Raw genomic sequence first — 15,916 nt, forward strand, 5'->3', positions numbered from 1 at the left:
CGATCAGTAGTGGCTTGTTGTATCCTGTGGCCACCCTCCTTGATTCCCCATGTCAGCACAAATCAGATCTCTCTGCCACAAGACCCATGCTGACACCACACCTCGCCGAAACCCCACAGGATTATTCCCTGTCGACCCCTGCACAAATAGGGGAATAGGACAGGTGACCCCCTTTTTCTTTTTTTTAATCATAGAAAAAAATATGCCTGCTTCAGTGAAGGCAACTGTTACGTCACATCAGTGTGGTCAGTTTTTCTCCATCCTACAGTTCCTAATGTTTTCAGTAGGGGGTAGTCAGCCAACACAAACTGTGATGCTGTTCACAAGCATGCAGCAGATTTTTGTCTAATCAAAGGACTGTTATGTGGATAATTTCATTTACTTTAATTAGCAATACTCTTATGTTGGGAAGTAACACAGTTTGTATTAAAGGACCAATTAAATCATATCATTGGTTTTGGAAAACTAGAAATTATGCACTTGATATCTAGCACCTTAATCTGAACCTCTCCATTATGTTAACATGAGTTAAGCTGGTTTAACATTTTCCTTTTATTTAAGCTTCATGTGTATACTTTGCCTTAAAATGAAATGTATATGTTCTGCTATAGGAGACCTAAATCAGTTAGCAGCAGAGGTGTAACATGCAGGAAAACTCTTCCACGTTTCAAAATAATTAATGGACATCCAGGCATGAATAACACCACTATTATGCAACGCCAAAAGGGAGAGAGAGAGAGAGAGAGAGAAAGAAAGAGTAGATGATGATGAAACTCAAGTGTAAGACACATTTTTTAAACATAGCATGACCTGCAATTTGTATGAAATGCTGTTCCTTCACAATAAGCATGTTAACTTATCTTGTTAGCAAAATGTGACCTTTGTAAAATTACATAATGGTGAATTCACAGTTTTTTGGATCCCAAAAGATTCACAACTCCCAAAACTTAATCACCAAAAGATGGATTAATCAAATTAGTACATTACATTATTATTTGAGATGTAGCGTCTGTGAGAGCGTCACTTACGTTCACACTACATACCCTTATTTTTACCACGACTGTTGCTGGAAATCCTAATTTATGTCAGCCTGAGTTCACGCTGAATTTGTCTGCCATATAAACTTCAGTGTCAAGAATGTAAGTACAAGGCAAATGCAAAGAGTGAATATTCATTTTGAATTTACATAAAGCAACTCACAACACAGGTGTGTACAAAGTATATAATCAAGTGTATTTTCATCTTTATCCACGTTCTGTACACATATTAAGATCCATTTCACATGAACACTATACAATAGCAATGAGTGCGGAATGGAATATTTTCTGAGCGCCAAGCTGCTCATGTTGAATGGCACTTTTATAAAAAAAAAAAAAAAAAAAAAAAAAAACTATAACAGGGAATCACAGCATGAATAAGTAAATATAGACGTAACTCAACAGAGAAAATGGCTTTATAATATCAGATCCATTGAATAACAGATTCAGCACATATAAAATGCACAACGCAACAAAACTAAATATTTGTTTGTTCCATTCTTGTGTTTTCTCTGCATGATATGAATTGTAAATAAGGCAAAAACTAAATAAAAGAGAACCAAAACAAACAATATTAGCAGATACTGTAGAAGAGGAAAGTGTGCTTCTTCTCTGGGTTGAAGTAAAAGGCAATCTAAAATGTAACGTGTTAAGAGGAGTGGCAACAAGATACATCGAAATATCAGAGAAATATCAATACAATTCACAAACCTTCAATTAGTCATCTCAGAATAGTCTTTTAGTAACTGATAGAAAAAAACAATACATGTTTGGCTGTTTTACAAGGAATACCTATGTCTCAGAGATATGTTTACATTTTCTGTGTGCTTTTGAATTATCCCATAACAGTTTTGGATTGGTTCTTCCTTTCCAAGAAGGACTCAGAAAAACATCCTCCTTTGTGAATCCATGTTTCCGAAGATTCCTGTGAAGTTTGGTTTGTGGCGGTTTAGATGCTGTCATGAAAGCTGTCGGGGGGATGGGCATTTATTCTTCATACCTGTTCCCTTGAATACACAAGGCTAACCTCTATATGTACATACAAGCAATGTTTACAGAGAAATACCTTCACTGGAGTGGACTGACTTGTTCACAATTATTCCTACTTGGAATGGCATGGCACACTGACTGTGATGGCTCACATAAATAATGTCACTTCTTCTGATCCATCATACTATAAAGTTCACTTGCAGGAATATGTTGAGTGATTTAATAATCCCTTTAAATTTGATTTATTTTTCACCGAGCAACACATCATGCTTCAGTTCTGAGACTGCACCAGTAACATAATACCAGCTCTCCTAAACAGAGACAGCGTGCCTAGGGAGTTTCAAAACCACATAACATGGAGGCCTCAGAGATGATGTCTTCTCCAAATAAAGGCTTTCGTTTTGACTGCAGTCAGAATTACCTTGGTGCTCTCTGCTCATCTGCCATAAAAATTCAATAACTGGCCTGTTCCGCCTCATGAGAGGACAGAGAATTGAGACTGAAGATTACAAAGAAAGACGAAGAAAACATTTAGGCAACTCTCTCCAGATATTCTCAGCGCTTTCGTCACTGTATCATATCCATGCTATATACAAAGCAGAAGTGGATATGCTTCCTCTTGCTTTTTAAAAACATAAAAAAATGGTACACTAACAAAGAATTGGTGAATGCAGTGCACGTTGCGACACAGAGGATGAGTCAGATCTTGTGTCATGGATGAAGATTTCATCACTGATAGGAGCTGGACAACCTTGACGTTTGAGAGAAATGTATCCGTTAAAAGCAAGATACCTTTGCTTTGTGTGGTTGTTTTCTGTGGCCTGTGAAATTTCACCGATGGTCAACCAGACAAATTAAGGGTGTGAAACTAAAGCATTCACTCTCATCCTCTTGTCTCAGTCCAAACTTGCCTACTTTCTGTCTGCATCCTTAGACATAGTATTCTTTGTCCTTGTTCTTTTTGCCCTTTGTGATTGCCTTGGCCACAGAGGCCGTTGCTGTGCTTTTGTCTTTGACCACTGCTCCATTGCCCTCCACAGTGGAATTATTGGCAAAATTGTGGCCCTGGTCTGTCTGGTAGGAGCCCTCGTCCCGGTTGCGGTACTTGTACATGGCATAGAGAAGGATAAGAATGCAAAGAGCAGCAGCAGCCACAATACCAACCACCATCCCCGTGGTGCTACTGGACTCCCTGATCACCTCCACGGCACCGGGTTGGCTCTTTTCATCAGAGGCTGTGGGGTTGGCTGTGGGCACATGGGGAAAATTGGGGGGGTAAGTTAGTCCTGGTGTATTTCGAGAGGATGGAGGAGCAGGGGGCAGAAACACCTGGTCACGGGTGTTCATTTTGCCTGCAGGGATGTGGAGCTGGTCAGGGTTGGTGGTGGGAACATAAGGAGGTAGGGGGTGGGGTTTCTTGACTCCACCCTCACCAGCGGCGGGAGGTGGAGGAAGGACTGTCCTGTCAGTGACCATGGGGGAGTTATTATTGTAAAAGTCCTCATCATCTGATTCCGTCATCTCCCCAGAGCCGAAGGCCGAGACCTCTATAGGGTCACCACAGTCCTCCTGGTCCGGGGGGCAGGAAGGGTGAGGGGGGAGTATCAGGGACTCTTTGGTGGTGTCAAGTGGGGATAGAAGGGTAGGAGGAGGGGGAATGACAGGGTAACGGGTGGCGATGGATGGGGTCTCAAGGGAATCCACTGTTATAATAGGCAACACTAATTCACCTCCTAGAAAGGAAACAGAAAAGGTAGGGGATCCTAAATTAGAACAGTGTAAAAACCTAAATTCAGGCTAAACAGTTGTGCTCATTTAAGTAGATCCATGATCTGCTCGTTACGTAGAATATTTCTGAGGAATTTAACTAATATTAGCTGGCTTATGAGTAATATTATTAATAGTGACTGCACATATTATGCTGATTTTTTTAATAGAATTTACATCAACATTTGGCACATGAAAAGCAAAACAAATTTAAACCCCCATGACAGTGTTTTTTAACAATGTATACAGCTTTTCTGGCTTTAGCATGTGTTTGTGTGTCTGTGCGTGTGCAGATTTGGATTTTTAATTTTAAAAAAACATAATACAGTAAAGCAAAAAAAACAAAGAGCTCACATGTAGACACAAACACACAAGGTGACCCATGAAAGGCGGCAGCTGAATGAAGAGCATATAACAGACAGAGCACACAACAAACAAAAGAACAGTAAATTAAATTGCCATGCTATTGTAAACACATCTGTGGGAAGGTGTTAAAGAGCGTTGAGAGAAATGACAGACATGTTATTTTATTATGGAGTAACACATGGAATATAGTGGCTTATTGAAAGGAACCACTGTGTCCCTCGTTTATTTACTCACAATTTGGATATACACCTCATCAAATTAATCATCACAAATGTTTTATATGAGCTTTCTTTATTTTACTTTGATTTGACTCTGAGGTGGGAATGCTTTTTTGGTATGGAAGAATATTTCAGTCTGCAGAGTTTGGTGATTAATGTCCAATAGAATCTCTGTCATCATTACCTGAGTCACAGTTTGCAGGGATAGTCAACAACAAACAATTCTGATAAGGTCATATTAGTAATAGAAGCAGCCATAATGAGGACAGGCTACCTCTTAAGATCCACAGCTTGTGCCTGTCACAAGGCTGATCTGCTCTCTCCTGTCACCCAGTCTTAATGGCCACAGTGCACTGCATTAAGATTTTCTCCCATCCAATTTAGCAGGTTACAGACACGACTTAGAAGCCTGTATACAAGTTCAATTGACACAAGTTGACAAGAACTATGCGAATGAGGACAGTTGTGAGACAAAGCCTCTGAATAAATGAGAGCGTGGGAGCTACTGGAAAGGCTGAGCTTGGAAATAAACTGTAAAACCATGATGGCTGTCTGAAGTCAGTGCATTTTAACTCCACTTGTGAGTAAGAGTATCATTAGCAGTGGTTGGATAACTGCTGCACTCCCATCCCATTTGCCAGGGCTGACCCACCTGTCCCTGGTTCACACTCTTCCAGGTCCTCATCATCACTTGGACACTCAGCTGACGCCACCAAAATATCATCTGAATTCTGCGGCTGGGAGAAAATAGAGAAGATATGTTGTAAAATGACAGTTCACATATTTCCATCATCTTGGTTTGCGCTCACGGTTTCTCTTTTGTGTTTGCTGCCTGTCTACCATTTGAGGAAAAGCTGCAGCACTTCCGTCTTTAAAATTGGAGCAACAGGGAGAATACAAACCAAAAATGTGCCTTCATGTAGTTTTTCATTTACTCCTGTGTCTAACTTCATGTGTTCACATAGCAAGATCACTGCTAATGGAGAGTGAGTTCCCAATAGACTCAGTGTTGTTCATGCTTTCTTTTAATTGTATATAGTTTCCTTTGTGTCCAATTTTTTTTTTATTAAATTTGCAAAAAGAAATTTTCACTTGTTAAATTGGGGCTTCAATATGTCTAAATTGGATTTTTTGGTACACAGTGACTCAAAATACCTGAGTGCAGCAGCGAGTAAACGGTCCACTATGGATTACTAGGGTAAATTGAAAATACAAAGAAGCCAATTTCAGGGAAACCGGACAACAGGGATATAATGAAAAATACACTCTGTATTTTTATTAGGAACAGCATGAGGTTTCTTTGAAACCTCAGGTCTGCTGAAATTGTTCCAATTTGGCAAGTCTGCAGTATATAGATTAAAATCACCTGTAAGAAATGCTAGGTATTACCAATCTGGATGCCATGCAGTGTCATGACTGCTCTATGCCTAAAAGCCTTCGTCAGTAAAAAGGCTTTTCTTTTCTTTTCTTTTTTTTTACGTGGTATTATAGGTTAAAAATTATGTTGAAGCATGAATCCTATTACAAAGGCATTGTGAATGAATCATGTGATTAATTCAAAGTCACATAACCAGATGATGACATTATAAAATCAATTATTATTAATTAATTGATAATACTTATGAATACCTTAATGCCACTGACAATCAGAATGGATGCATTTGTATTTGAACAATTTCAGTTTTATGTACCATACTGTATATACAGATTCTTTTGAATGTCCAAATTCTTTGCCCAAGCTATAAAAGTAATTTGTGTCTTGATTAACCAAAAAACAGCTGAATGTTTATGTTCAATTAAGCCCTGCACAACACACACAGTTCATCTTTTTCTGATACACAGCTCTTCAATTCTGAAAAATGTGGTTATTTTATCTTTCATTTTCAATAATAATAGAAGTTGCGCATAACTTTTCAGATTAAAAGTCGTGTAAAATTGAAGAATCTGGTATGTTGTCGATTCTGGGTGGTGGGGGGTGCTGGAGCCAGTCCCAACTCACTCTGGGTGAAGGCGGGGTTCACAGGCAGGGGAGGAAACCCACACGGACTTGGGGAGAACATGCAAACTCCACCACCAAACCCGTGGCCTTCTAGTTGTGGGGCAACAGGGCTAGCCACTAAACAAGTTATTGCAAATTGTTTTTGTACCATCACTATTTTAAACGATTTAATGGAATGACTAATTGACAGCTAATAAGAGGGTTTTATATGTATTTCTTTGGAAAAAATTGCCTCTGCCTTCGTCTTCCTCTTCATTTTAATAATATCATGTGAAGCGACATAAAAGAAAGAGTACTTTTCAACAGTCATAACAAAATTTCAAAACTCTCTTTTGATATTATACTTATGCTCTCTGACCTTTGAGATGCTCTCCCTCAAGCTGGGTGACCGCTGCCTGCGGGTAGTGGTGGTAGCCATCGTAGTGGTGGTTTCCATGATTGTGGTGGACATATCGGACACTGCCAACGGGGTGGCGGAGGTGGTGTCAGTGGTCAGCACAGAGAGTGAGTCGCCCACCAGGCGCAGGTTGCCCTCCACCTGAATGCTGGGATCATTTTCTGCAGCCAGTTTGAGCACCTGTAGACCGTTGTAATACAGCCCTGAAATCTGACCCTGGAAGGGCCGACCTTTGTCGTGACCGCCAATTTTAATGGCTGCCTGGCTGTTAAAGATGGTCAATTGTCTTCCTAAAATTAGACAGAGACATAAAGAAAGAAGGTAGAAAAAGGGGAAAGAGTGATAGAGCAGACAGAGAAGTCATATTGGGAGAGTTTGGACAAGATCATCATTTGAACCAAGTGGACTTTATTTATGATTATAACATGGATAGTTGATAATTTATTTAAAACTTGATTTTTACGTTAACTTTAAAATGGCAATGAGAATTAGCAGCAAGACTAATTTAGACTTTATCCATAGAGGTTACAATCATCAGAGGAGTCTTAGAGTCTATTTAGGTGCCTATTTAAATATTTAGATTGGACAGATTCATTTTGTTGATTTTTTTTTTGTTCATTCAAGAAGTTCATTTTGAATATTAGCTTAGTTAGCAATTTGTCTGTGGGTAAAAATGGACAGATGTATTCATTTATATCATAACTCAATACATGGTGAAAGGATATATATCTTTTGACCTCTTTCAAAGAGATGGGGAGACTATTAAATGATAACCTTACAATACTGTCAGCCAAAATGATTGCCATCCTTATGCTTCTGTCAGATTCTACATCACTTCTCCCAGAAAATCATTAGGTCATTAAAACATGCTCTGTTCCAGGTTCCCCCTAGTCCTGTTGTTTCACCTCTGTAAAGGGGCACTGTCAGCAGTTTCACTGATAAGCAGTGTTACATCAGTGGAGGAGGACTGCAGTAATAGCCCTAGCTCAGGAGAATACTTATTAGCAAGTTAATAGATGCAAACAGTGATATACTTCAGCAGCCTGTCAGGTTTGTTTTGTTGCAGCAGAAAACTTCATCTTAAGACGTGGTTGCTGTGGGGGTAACAAGGGGAGGCAATACAAAGATGCAAGGAACAAGGAAAGGGAAAAGAAGTAAATTTTTTGTGATGAAATCAAGGTGTTACAGTTTAAAAATCTCAGTTTAATAGGTACGAGAGTTGCTTGACTTATGGCACATGTTACGTTTCACTGGGGTTAATGTGAATATTACACAGCATTTTGATGATTTTTTTATAGAGAATAATTAAACACAGCACTTAATTGCACACAGTGGTTAGAGGGACGGTAGAGGGTTAGACAAAGGTTATTAATGTTTTAGTAGACTGATTTAAAAGCTTTGTTAAGGTGCAGCTTTTCCACAAGGTGTAAGGATGACAGAATAAATGGCAAGTATGCGATACCCCTAAGTTTTGACAATTATTTTGAATTCCACTTGAAACTACATTTTGTGGTCAATTCAGGTTCCAATTCCAATAAAAGTATGTCGGGTCTTGACTTAATCCTTGTCACCCTTGTCCTCTGGCACTGCACCTCTCATAGGGAAAGGTTATTTAGTAGTTATTTCAAGGGTTAATTAATTAATCAATTAATTTTTACCTTTATCGAGTAGCCACTCGTCAACTACCCGACCAAGTCTGTATGGGATTCTTTGTCTAGCAATAGCCAGTCGTTCATTATCATAGTGTCCTTCAAAGAATTTGGAGAGACAGATTAAAGGTTAAAGTCTGCAAGTTGAAAGATCACAAGGTTAGAAACAATGTTATAATGGCTAACAGGTTTAACAAGTTATCAATTTTAACTCAGCTGTGAGTTAAAACAAACTTGTGCTTTATGTAGTGTTATCTAATTATTACGAGTAACAGTGTTAATGCTAATTAGAGTAGTGTTTAGGCTATTTATAATGTGCTACACTAGTTAGTGTTATTTAGCTATTTAGCTAATACTCAGTCAATACCAATGACAATAAAATGTAACATAATTTTAAGTACTATATAAATAGAGGTTAATTCAGGTCAACATACAAAGAAACTTAAAAAAAAAAAATCAGGCAAATCAATAAAGACACTGAGAAAATCAGGAAATCATAGCACTTAGACAATCATACACATTCTGTAGTTACAACAAAGTCTGAAGTCTCATCACACTTCTGTTCCACAATCCGAGCTATTTTACTGCATGATATGCCGTGCGCTTTTTACTATATGCCCCGTGAGATATAGACAGCAGATTCACATCAAATACTAATGGGAGATATTGACTTCTGAAAAAACACCAAGACAAAAGTGAATATTGTTATGTATTTTTGTTTTAACACCAACACCTACTTTTTTGAAAATATGAATGTATTAAGTCTCTCAGTAGAATCGGGGCTAATAGGACAAAGGCTGCTCTCAAGTGGGACACGACTTCAGCTCTTTATTTAACACATGCAAACACAGAGGAGTAATTAATCTAATGAAAGCTACTACAGGAAAGACGTGATACAAACTTCAACAACATGAATTGTCAGTTTCTGAAGAAAAGCAGATGCCAGTTAATATTAGAGCCACAAATATTTCTGTTCTATCGATCATCAGCCGCAGGTTTACCACTTTGATTTTACCGCTCATTAATTCTTGTTGACATTATTGGTACGTGTAGGTTGGCATGGGATTGTATAAATGGATAAAAGGACTAAGATTACAGTACAACATGGAAAAGGCGGCAAAGTACATACAGTGTCTGACAGTTAAAGCGAGGCTTACCTTCACTATGTTATTACTGTGAGCTTTGATATACAGGAGATTTTAAAATAAACGAAACTGCACATTCCTTAAGCCTCAGGAGTTGTGCAAGGAGTTCACCTGCATTCTCCCTTTACACAAATGATGGAGGATATTACGTATTATGTTACATTTCATCTTATTTCATGAACATGTCAAGCCAAAAGATTCTTTTACAGATCCACAGCTAAATTTGCAGCAAGAGCAGTACTTTAGAAACCAGAGACTACCGAGTGGGTGCTCACAAAGGGTGTACACATTATATGGCCTTCAGCATTACACAGCTTTGATTCGTGTACATCTGTGTTATGTACACATGCTTTGAGCATCAGCTGGAGGTGGAAAGAGATCCTGGTTTAGCCCTGCTGTGCCAGCTGGTGCACCTGATCTGAGTGAGGTTACCTGGTTCGATGGGTTCAGAACACTTAAACTAGAGCTGGTCATTGCGCGGCATTTATACTGTCTTTTTGACAGATACTCATTTGAATTTATCTAAAACTGACATAATAATTTCCATTTATGAAATGAATAGTTCTTTTTGAAAATGATGGAACCCAGATTGAAAGTAAGATGAAAAAAATCACTACAAAATTGTTTATGTCAACAAGAATTTACTGTCCTAACTGAAAATATTCTAGTTAGTAAACACTGTCTCTACACTTTGACAAATGGCTTGTAGAGTAACAACAAATAAATAAACATATCATTTTGATATTTTCTACATATAGGCTACATATGTGTTCAAATTGTAAACAATGTATTGAAATAGGACTGTATAGTAGTTGAACCACATTAGCGGTAAAGATTTTTCTTATCTGCTACATTCTTCCCTACCTGTCAGTCAAAGTGATGACTAAAACAGAGGCTGATGAAAATGATTTCTAGCTAATTCTGTGTTCTTTGGACATAGATTTCAGATAGATGTCTGTGCAAAACGGCATATCCACTCATATATGTACAACAATAGCTACACTGATGAAACAACTAGGTTCTGTGAACAGATCATTCTTTTGCAAGTAATACCTTTCACAACTGCACATTCAAGGAATCATATTCGATAGGCAGACATGCAATCCACTCCCGCAAAAGCAGATGCTCCATGCTATGTCTCTTCAGCTCATTGTCCCATCAGCCTTACCTGGTGGATAACGCTCAATGACTGGATGGTTGTCCACCTGGAGAGTGGCATTGCCACCGCTGCGTGTGAAGCGTACAACATGGTACTTGCCGTCATTTACTATGACAGCAGGCTCATCAATGGTGATGTCATCCGTCCCCACATTGAAGATGACACCTATTTTTCCATGATCCTGTGGGTGAAAAACAAAGAGTGAATGCTACACGCAACACAAAAGACAAAATTGTCAAGAAAATGTCATATCATACACAGTAACACATCATTTCTATTGGTTGGAAAGCCAGAAACCTTGTGTAATAATAAAAACATATCTTTTCAAACATGGGCAGTGTGTTAGTTTTTTCTGTAGGGACAAACAGCACTCCCGCTCAGCAGCCAGCTGCTGGTTCCAACTTTGGATAACTTTTGACAGAATCCTGCTGTTTCTGTTGATGTTTCAACTATTCTCTTTGTAAGCTTTTTCTTGCTCCTGCAAACCTTCCTAAAAGGTCCAAGCTGCTTCAGCCTTTGGGTGGCACTAATATGAGACATTGCGAAAAAACAGTCATGGGGTCGTTGTTTCCTCTCTGGCCTTTGAACATTTGCTAACATCGTTCTAACTTCAACACAGGTCAAAATGTGAATGTAGTTATCCCAGACATCTGCGAGAAACACACAACAAGGGCAAACCATTACATCTTACTTTTCAATTGCACTGTGGGGGCACTGTGAACCCAGGACTTATTTACCGAGTGTTCCCCTCCTGTTGGGGAGCAAAAATTCCCTGACAAAGTTTAGGCATATGGTACGTTTCAACATGCACAAAAGGTGCTATATGGGCAAAACAACGCTGTAACAATATTATTATTGATAGTCGGCACTCAGACTGCACCTCTTCTTTTTATATCATTTGTCTCCCAGCTGTGTACCATCAATGACGGAGAATCTGCAGGCTTTTATTTAAACAGCCTTGACTCCAGCAGCTGGCTGGCTGTATCATACTGTCAGCCGGAGAGGGAACAGAGAAACTGGCTGTGTGTTTTACTGAAATTTAATCACGCAAACTGCTGGTTCTGCAAGGCACACAACATGCACAATAATTCACTCAGTCATGGTGTGAACATCTTCAATCCTGGGTCTTACGGTTTTACAGTCAGAATCTTCTACTTGACATGCACAATTTAATATTATAGATGGTTCCATTTTTCTGATATCTCCAATGCTGCTTTACCAACTTAAGAAAAGGAATTCAAATACTTACACAGAAATACTTCTTTGCTTGCCCTCATTGTGGCTACCATTGTGCAAAGAAAAACCTGTCTCAGAGATTTGCACTCACCCTCTAATCATATGTAAAATCCACCCAGAAACCTCTTGAATCTGAAATAATTACTCTTGCTGATATTAAATACTGAAGTATAAATTGTTCAGAGACCTGGTTCCATCAAGAATAAAATTTTAAGCTTGAGAAATCAACTTTCACGTAAAGGAGGCCCATTTCAAGAGTCTTCCTATTGAAGGTGTACAGCTCATCCCATTGTTATCTTTCCTAATTCAAATCACTTAAAAGGTGTCATGAACCCAGGAGGGGGTGACTATGTGCGTCTGATCTACAGCTGACAAAACGAAGATGAAACCTTTCTTGATAAATATCTACCCACTCACAGCTACCAGCTACAAACCAGAGCTTGTAAAGTCGATGTCACCACAGGTTGGTGCAAACCAGCAGGGCAGGAGACCTTGCTGTAAAGGAACTACAGTCCTAATTTATTATTTCATAACCATATCAAGAAACAATGTTATCATTGTGGTAAACCTCATCCATTACACTGTCTGTGAGAAATATCTCTTACATTCCTTCTTTAATTATAGTGTGTTCAGAGCTATTTAGTTTTCCGTGTGTTAATTATACTTCCCGAGAAGCTAAGTGGTGAAACTGCAGGGTAATGTGATCTCAGGTCAGATCAAACCCTTGTCCTCTGGATAACAGTTAGTATCTCCAGGGCCGGAAAAGTCTGCCAGGGGCTTCATATGGCTTCAACAAAAGCACTGCTGCAGAACAACTTGCTAACGCAGACGTTCTGTGCCATCACAAAACACCCCCAAAGCATCTTTTGGCAGCTCGCAAGCAGAGCAACACTACAGAACCCGACATTTAGTAAAAAAAAGCTTGGCTAGTTAACTTTTTCCTTTTTTTTTTGTTTCTTAATGTCTGGATGTTCAGACATAAGGCTAATGAAGCTTATTGTCATGAAAAGCTATGTAGTCTCACACCTAGTGTGTTGACATCAGCTTTGTTGGACAGAACTGTGGCTGAAATGGACATTGAGATCTGCAACCCTTAAAGCTTCAGTGGAGGAAGAGGAAAAGCATTGATTATAAGGACATATTACTATAAGGAATCATCTTTGAGGGGATGAAGAAGGAAACCTATAAGGACCAAACACTGAGGATTCTTCTGTGATAGGACAGCAACGGATGAATTTTTAAACAGAGCTTAAAGTGAACCTGGACAACCCTGATGGATAAGCGGTAGAAATGAAAGCTGTGGACATATCATGATTTTTTTAACAGGACCATCACATCTCTGTCTCTCTGTGTTACCAGTCAACTGTCTGTTTTGAATAGTATGACACGCTTTACTGAGGCCTTTTTCTCAGAGGCAGCCAGTAGCTTGCATAAATTTGGGCACCTATCCCTTCTTCCGCAGGAATGAAAACTAACATATATTCTTTCAACATATTTTCTTTCAGTTCTCTTAGAAAACATATGAATCTAACTTATCAATAAATGTGATAAATTTGAAATATCCAAATACTTGGGGAGTACATACAGAAGCCTGCAGGAGTGAGTGCCTGCCTGTAGTATTAGCAAAATCAGAAGAAACCAATGGAGTCACTGATGTCCACATCCACAACTTCAGATCTTGATCTGGTCCTCTTTAGTTTGAAGCTGTGCTATAAGGCATAACTTCTTCAGCATATCTAATTGTCATCATTTCTGCACAATGGCACTGTTTTAGTTTTATCTTTTAGTCCCCTGTTAAAAACATATGCATTTGAAAGTCGTATCAGCCTCTCTAATGCACTCTCTGGTGAACATGATTGGCTCCTTTTGTTTGGAGTAACTGGTCTTTGAAGCTTGTGTATGCATGATCCTCACTTAACCATGCAGTTACAGCTAACCATTTCAGCTCTTTAATGCAGTTTGGAGAAATTACTATTTTAATGAACCATTTTAAGCACGGACAATCAGATGGTACATTTGCTGATGTCAATACTTAATGTTTCCTAAAATACCAGTGGATGGAAATGAAGTGGTGACACGTCTCATCTTTGGTGCTCTAATAGTCATATCTGACAAGCGTATATGTGTATATGTACACTGAGTGCGATATTCATAACAGAGTTATTATGGTGTTTGAGGTTGTTTCTTTAGGAAGAGTTCTGTCTGCTTCCTTTCATCATTTACACGTCTCATATTGTAGTTTTGGATAGACCTTCATATAAAAAGTGAATTTTGTTCTACGGTACCCATTTTTGAAAACCCCAAATCTCTGTAGAAAATCAAACCCATCAAATTCATATATCTTTGTAAATCATTCTTTCAAGTATCTGGTGTGGTCAGTGTTATTTTGACCAGTGTACTGCCATTCTCTGTCTTCACCTAGCTTTCACAGTCTTCCTCCTCTTCGATGAGTAAGCAGAGGAAGGAAACTGAACACGCTAAAATGTGGAATTAATCTACATAAATAAATTACTAGAACTGACAATCAAGGCCCCTATAAACCAAGAGCACATGTATATTATGAAGCTTAAACTGGGAAAAGTAGGAAGACAAACTCAACACCATCTCCACTCTTTTTGATTCCCCTCTGCTCAGTGTCAATAAGGTGTCACAGTAAACAATCTGTCAGGCTGCTAGGACTTGGCTGGAAAAAACATCTTTTCAGCTGGCTCTGTATGAAGGCAGCAGCCTGTGCATTTACTAGAAACAGCCCATGGCTGGCAAGGTCGGTTTCACAGGTTTCAAACTGGAAGCGCAGTTTAAAGGATACAACTTTGAAAAGCGTCCAGTGGAAGGTTTCTGACGCAAATGTGCCTTGTAGCTCGTAAAATAGAGTGAAACTCTCCTCACAAGTACATCATTATATGATACATAGCATATTCAAATGTTTTATATTAGCACCATATATCAAACACCACTGTCCTTTTTTTTTTAATCGATTGATGTTAGAGCTGATCTTCTGATCTTCTTCTGTTCTGCCTCTTATGCATGAAGCCCCAAACTCTTCCCATTCTTACTATGTGCAGCTGAAGGTAGTCTCCGAGCCCATGGGTGCTTTCCACTCGCACCAGGATGGCATCCCTCTGCTGAGTGCTAAAGCCCACGGCTAACCGGTCTGCTCGGGTGCTTGGCCGTTCATTGGGAGCCCAGGTGAAAGTGATGAGCGCTCCTCCTTTCCCAAAGATATACGTAGTCCCAGCTGCGAACAGAAAAGGTGAAACATGAAGAGAGGGATTAGAGAGAGAATTTTCAGCGATGTTAACAGGTAGTATTTTCTGTAAAAGTAGCATTGCATTAGCATAGCATTTTCTCCAAGGAGGGAAGGAGAAAAGATTTATGAAAGAGGTTCAGTCTTAAATGACAGTTAAGCAGGCGGATTTGAAAAGCTTGATGATGCTTCACATCGTGGACATAAACCACTGGCAGGGGTCTTTGATTTTCATGATTCCACAACTGCAAATACTGCTGATGTGTAAAACACTAAGGACATTAAAAAAAAGATAAAACAAATCAGGGGACATTTAGTTGAGCAAAACAGCACCAATGCTTTTCTCGCCAGCTCACAGAGTGCATGAAGCTTTCCTCTCTGAATGCACAGGCCCTTGAGTTTTTTCCCCCCTGAAACATGAAAAATTCATCATTTCCAACATCAGTTTTTGTGCTCTCTTCAACTTACGGCCTCTATGTCAGACAGCATCTTACATGAGTTAGAGCACTTACCAAGCTATTCTATATCTGTGCTTTATACTTATGACAGTGCCCAGACTTCTTTATATGTTTTGACCCTGTACTGTTATTGATACAAACACCCGCCTGTCTGGGTTTTCCATTTGTGATTTTTTTTTTTTTTTTTTTTATCACAATGTTATCCTGACATTTCACAGACCATCTGATAGCCACTTTGTGCATAATGC

The 15,916-nt window shown here is 39.0% G+C and overlaps 1 protein-coding gene across 1 annotated transcript in view; it reads right to left on the minus strand.

Moving 5' to 3' along the window:
• Positions 1–2,796: 2,796 nt before the first annotated feature.
• nrxn2a (neurexin 2a) overlaps positions 2,797–15,916 on the minus strand; it is a 73,979-nt gene continuing 60,859 nt past the window's right edge. Inside the window, exons 16-21 of the mRNA XM_029519813.1 lie at positions 15,020–15,201; positions 10,737–10,908; positions 8,433–8,522; positions 6,736–7,064; positions 5,031–5,115; positions 2,797–3,760 (exon numbers count right to left, since the gene is read on the minus strand). Coding sequence (XP_029375673.1) covers positions 2,958–3,760; positions 5,031–5,115; positions 6,736–7,064; positions 8,433–8,522; positions 10,737–10,908; positions 15,020–15,201 — 1,661 coding nt within the window. The 3' untranslated portion in view covers positions 2,797–2,957. The remainder of the gene's footprint in view (positions 3,761–5,030; positions 5,116–6,735; positions 7,065–8,432; positions 8,523–10,736; positions 10,909–15,019; positions 15,202–15,916) is intronic.

This window comes from Echeneis naucrates, chromosome 14, assembly GCF_900963305.1.
Source record: "Echeneis naucrates chromosome 14, fEcheNa1.1, whole genome shotgun sequence".
Classification (NCBI taxonomy): Eukaryota; Metazoa; Chordata; class Actinopteri; order Carangiformes; family Echeneidae; genus Echeneis; species Echeneis naucrates.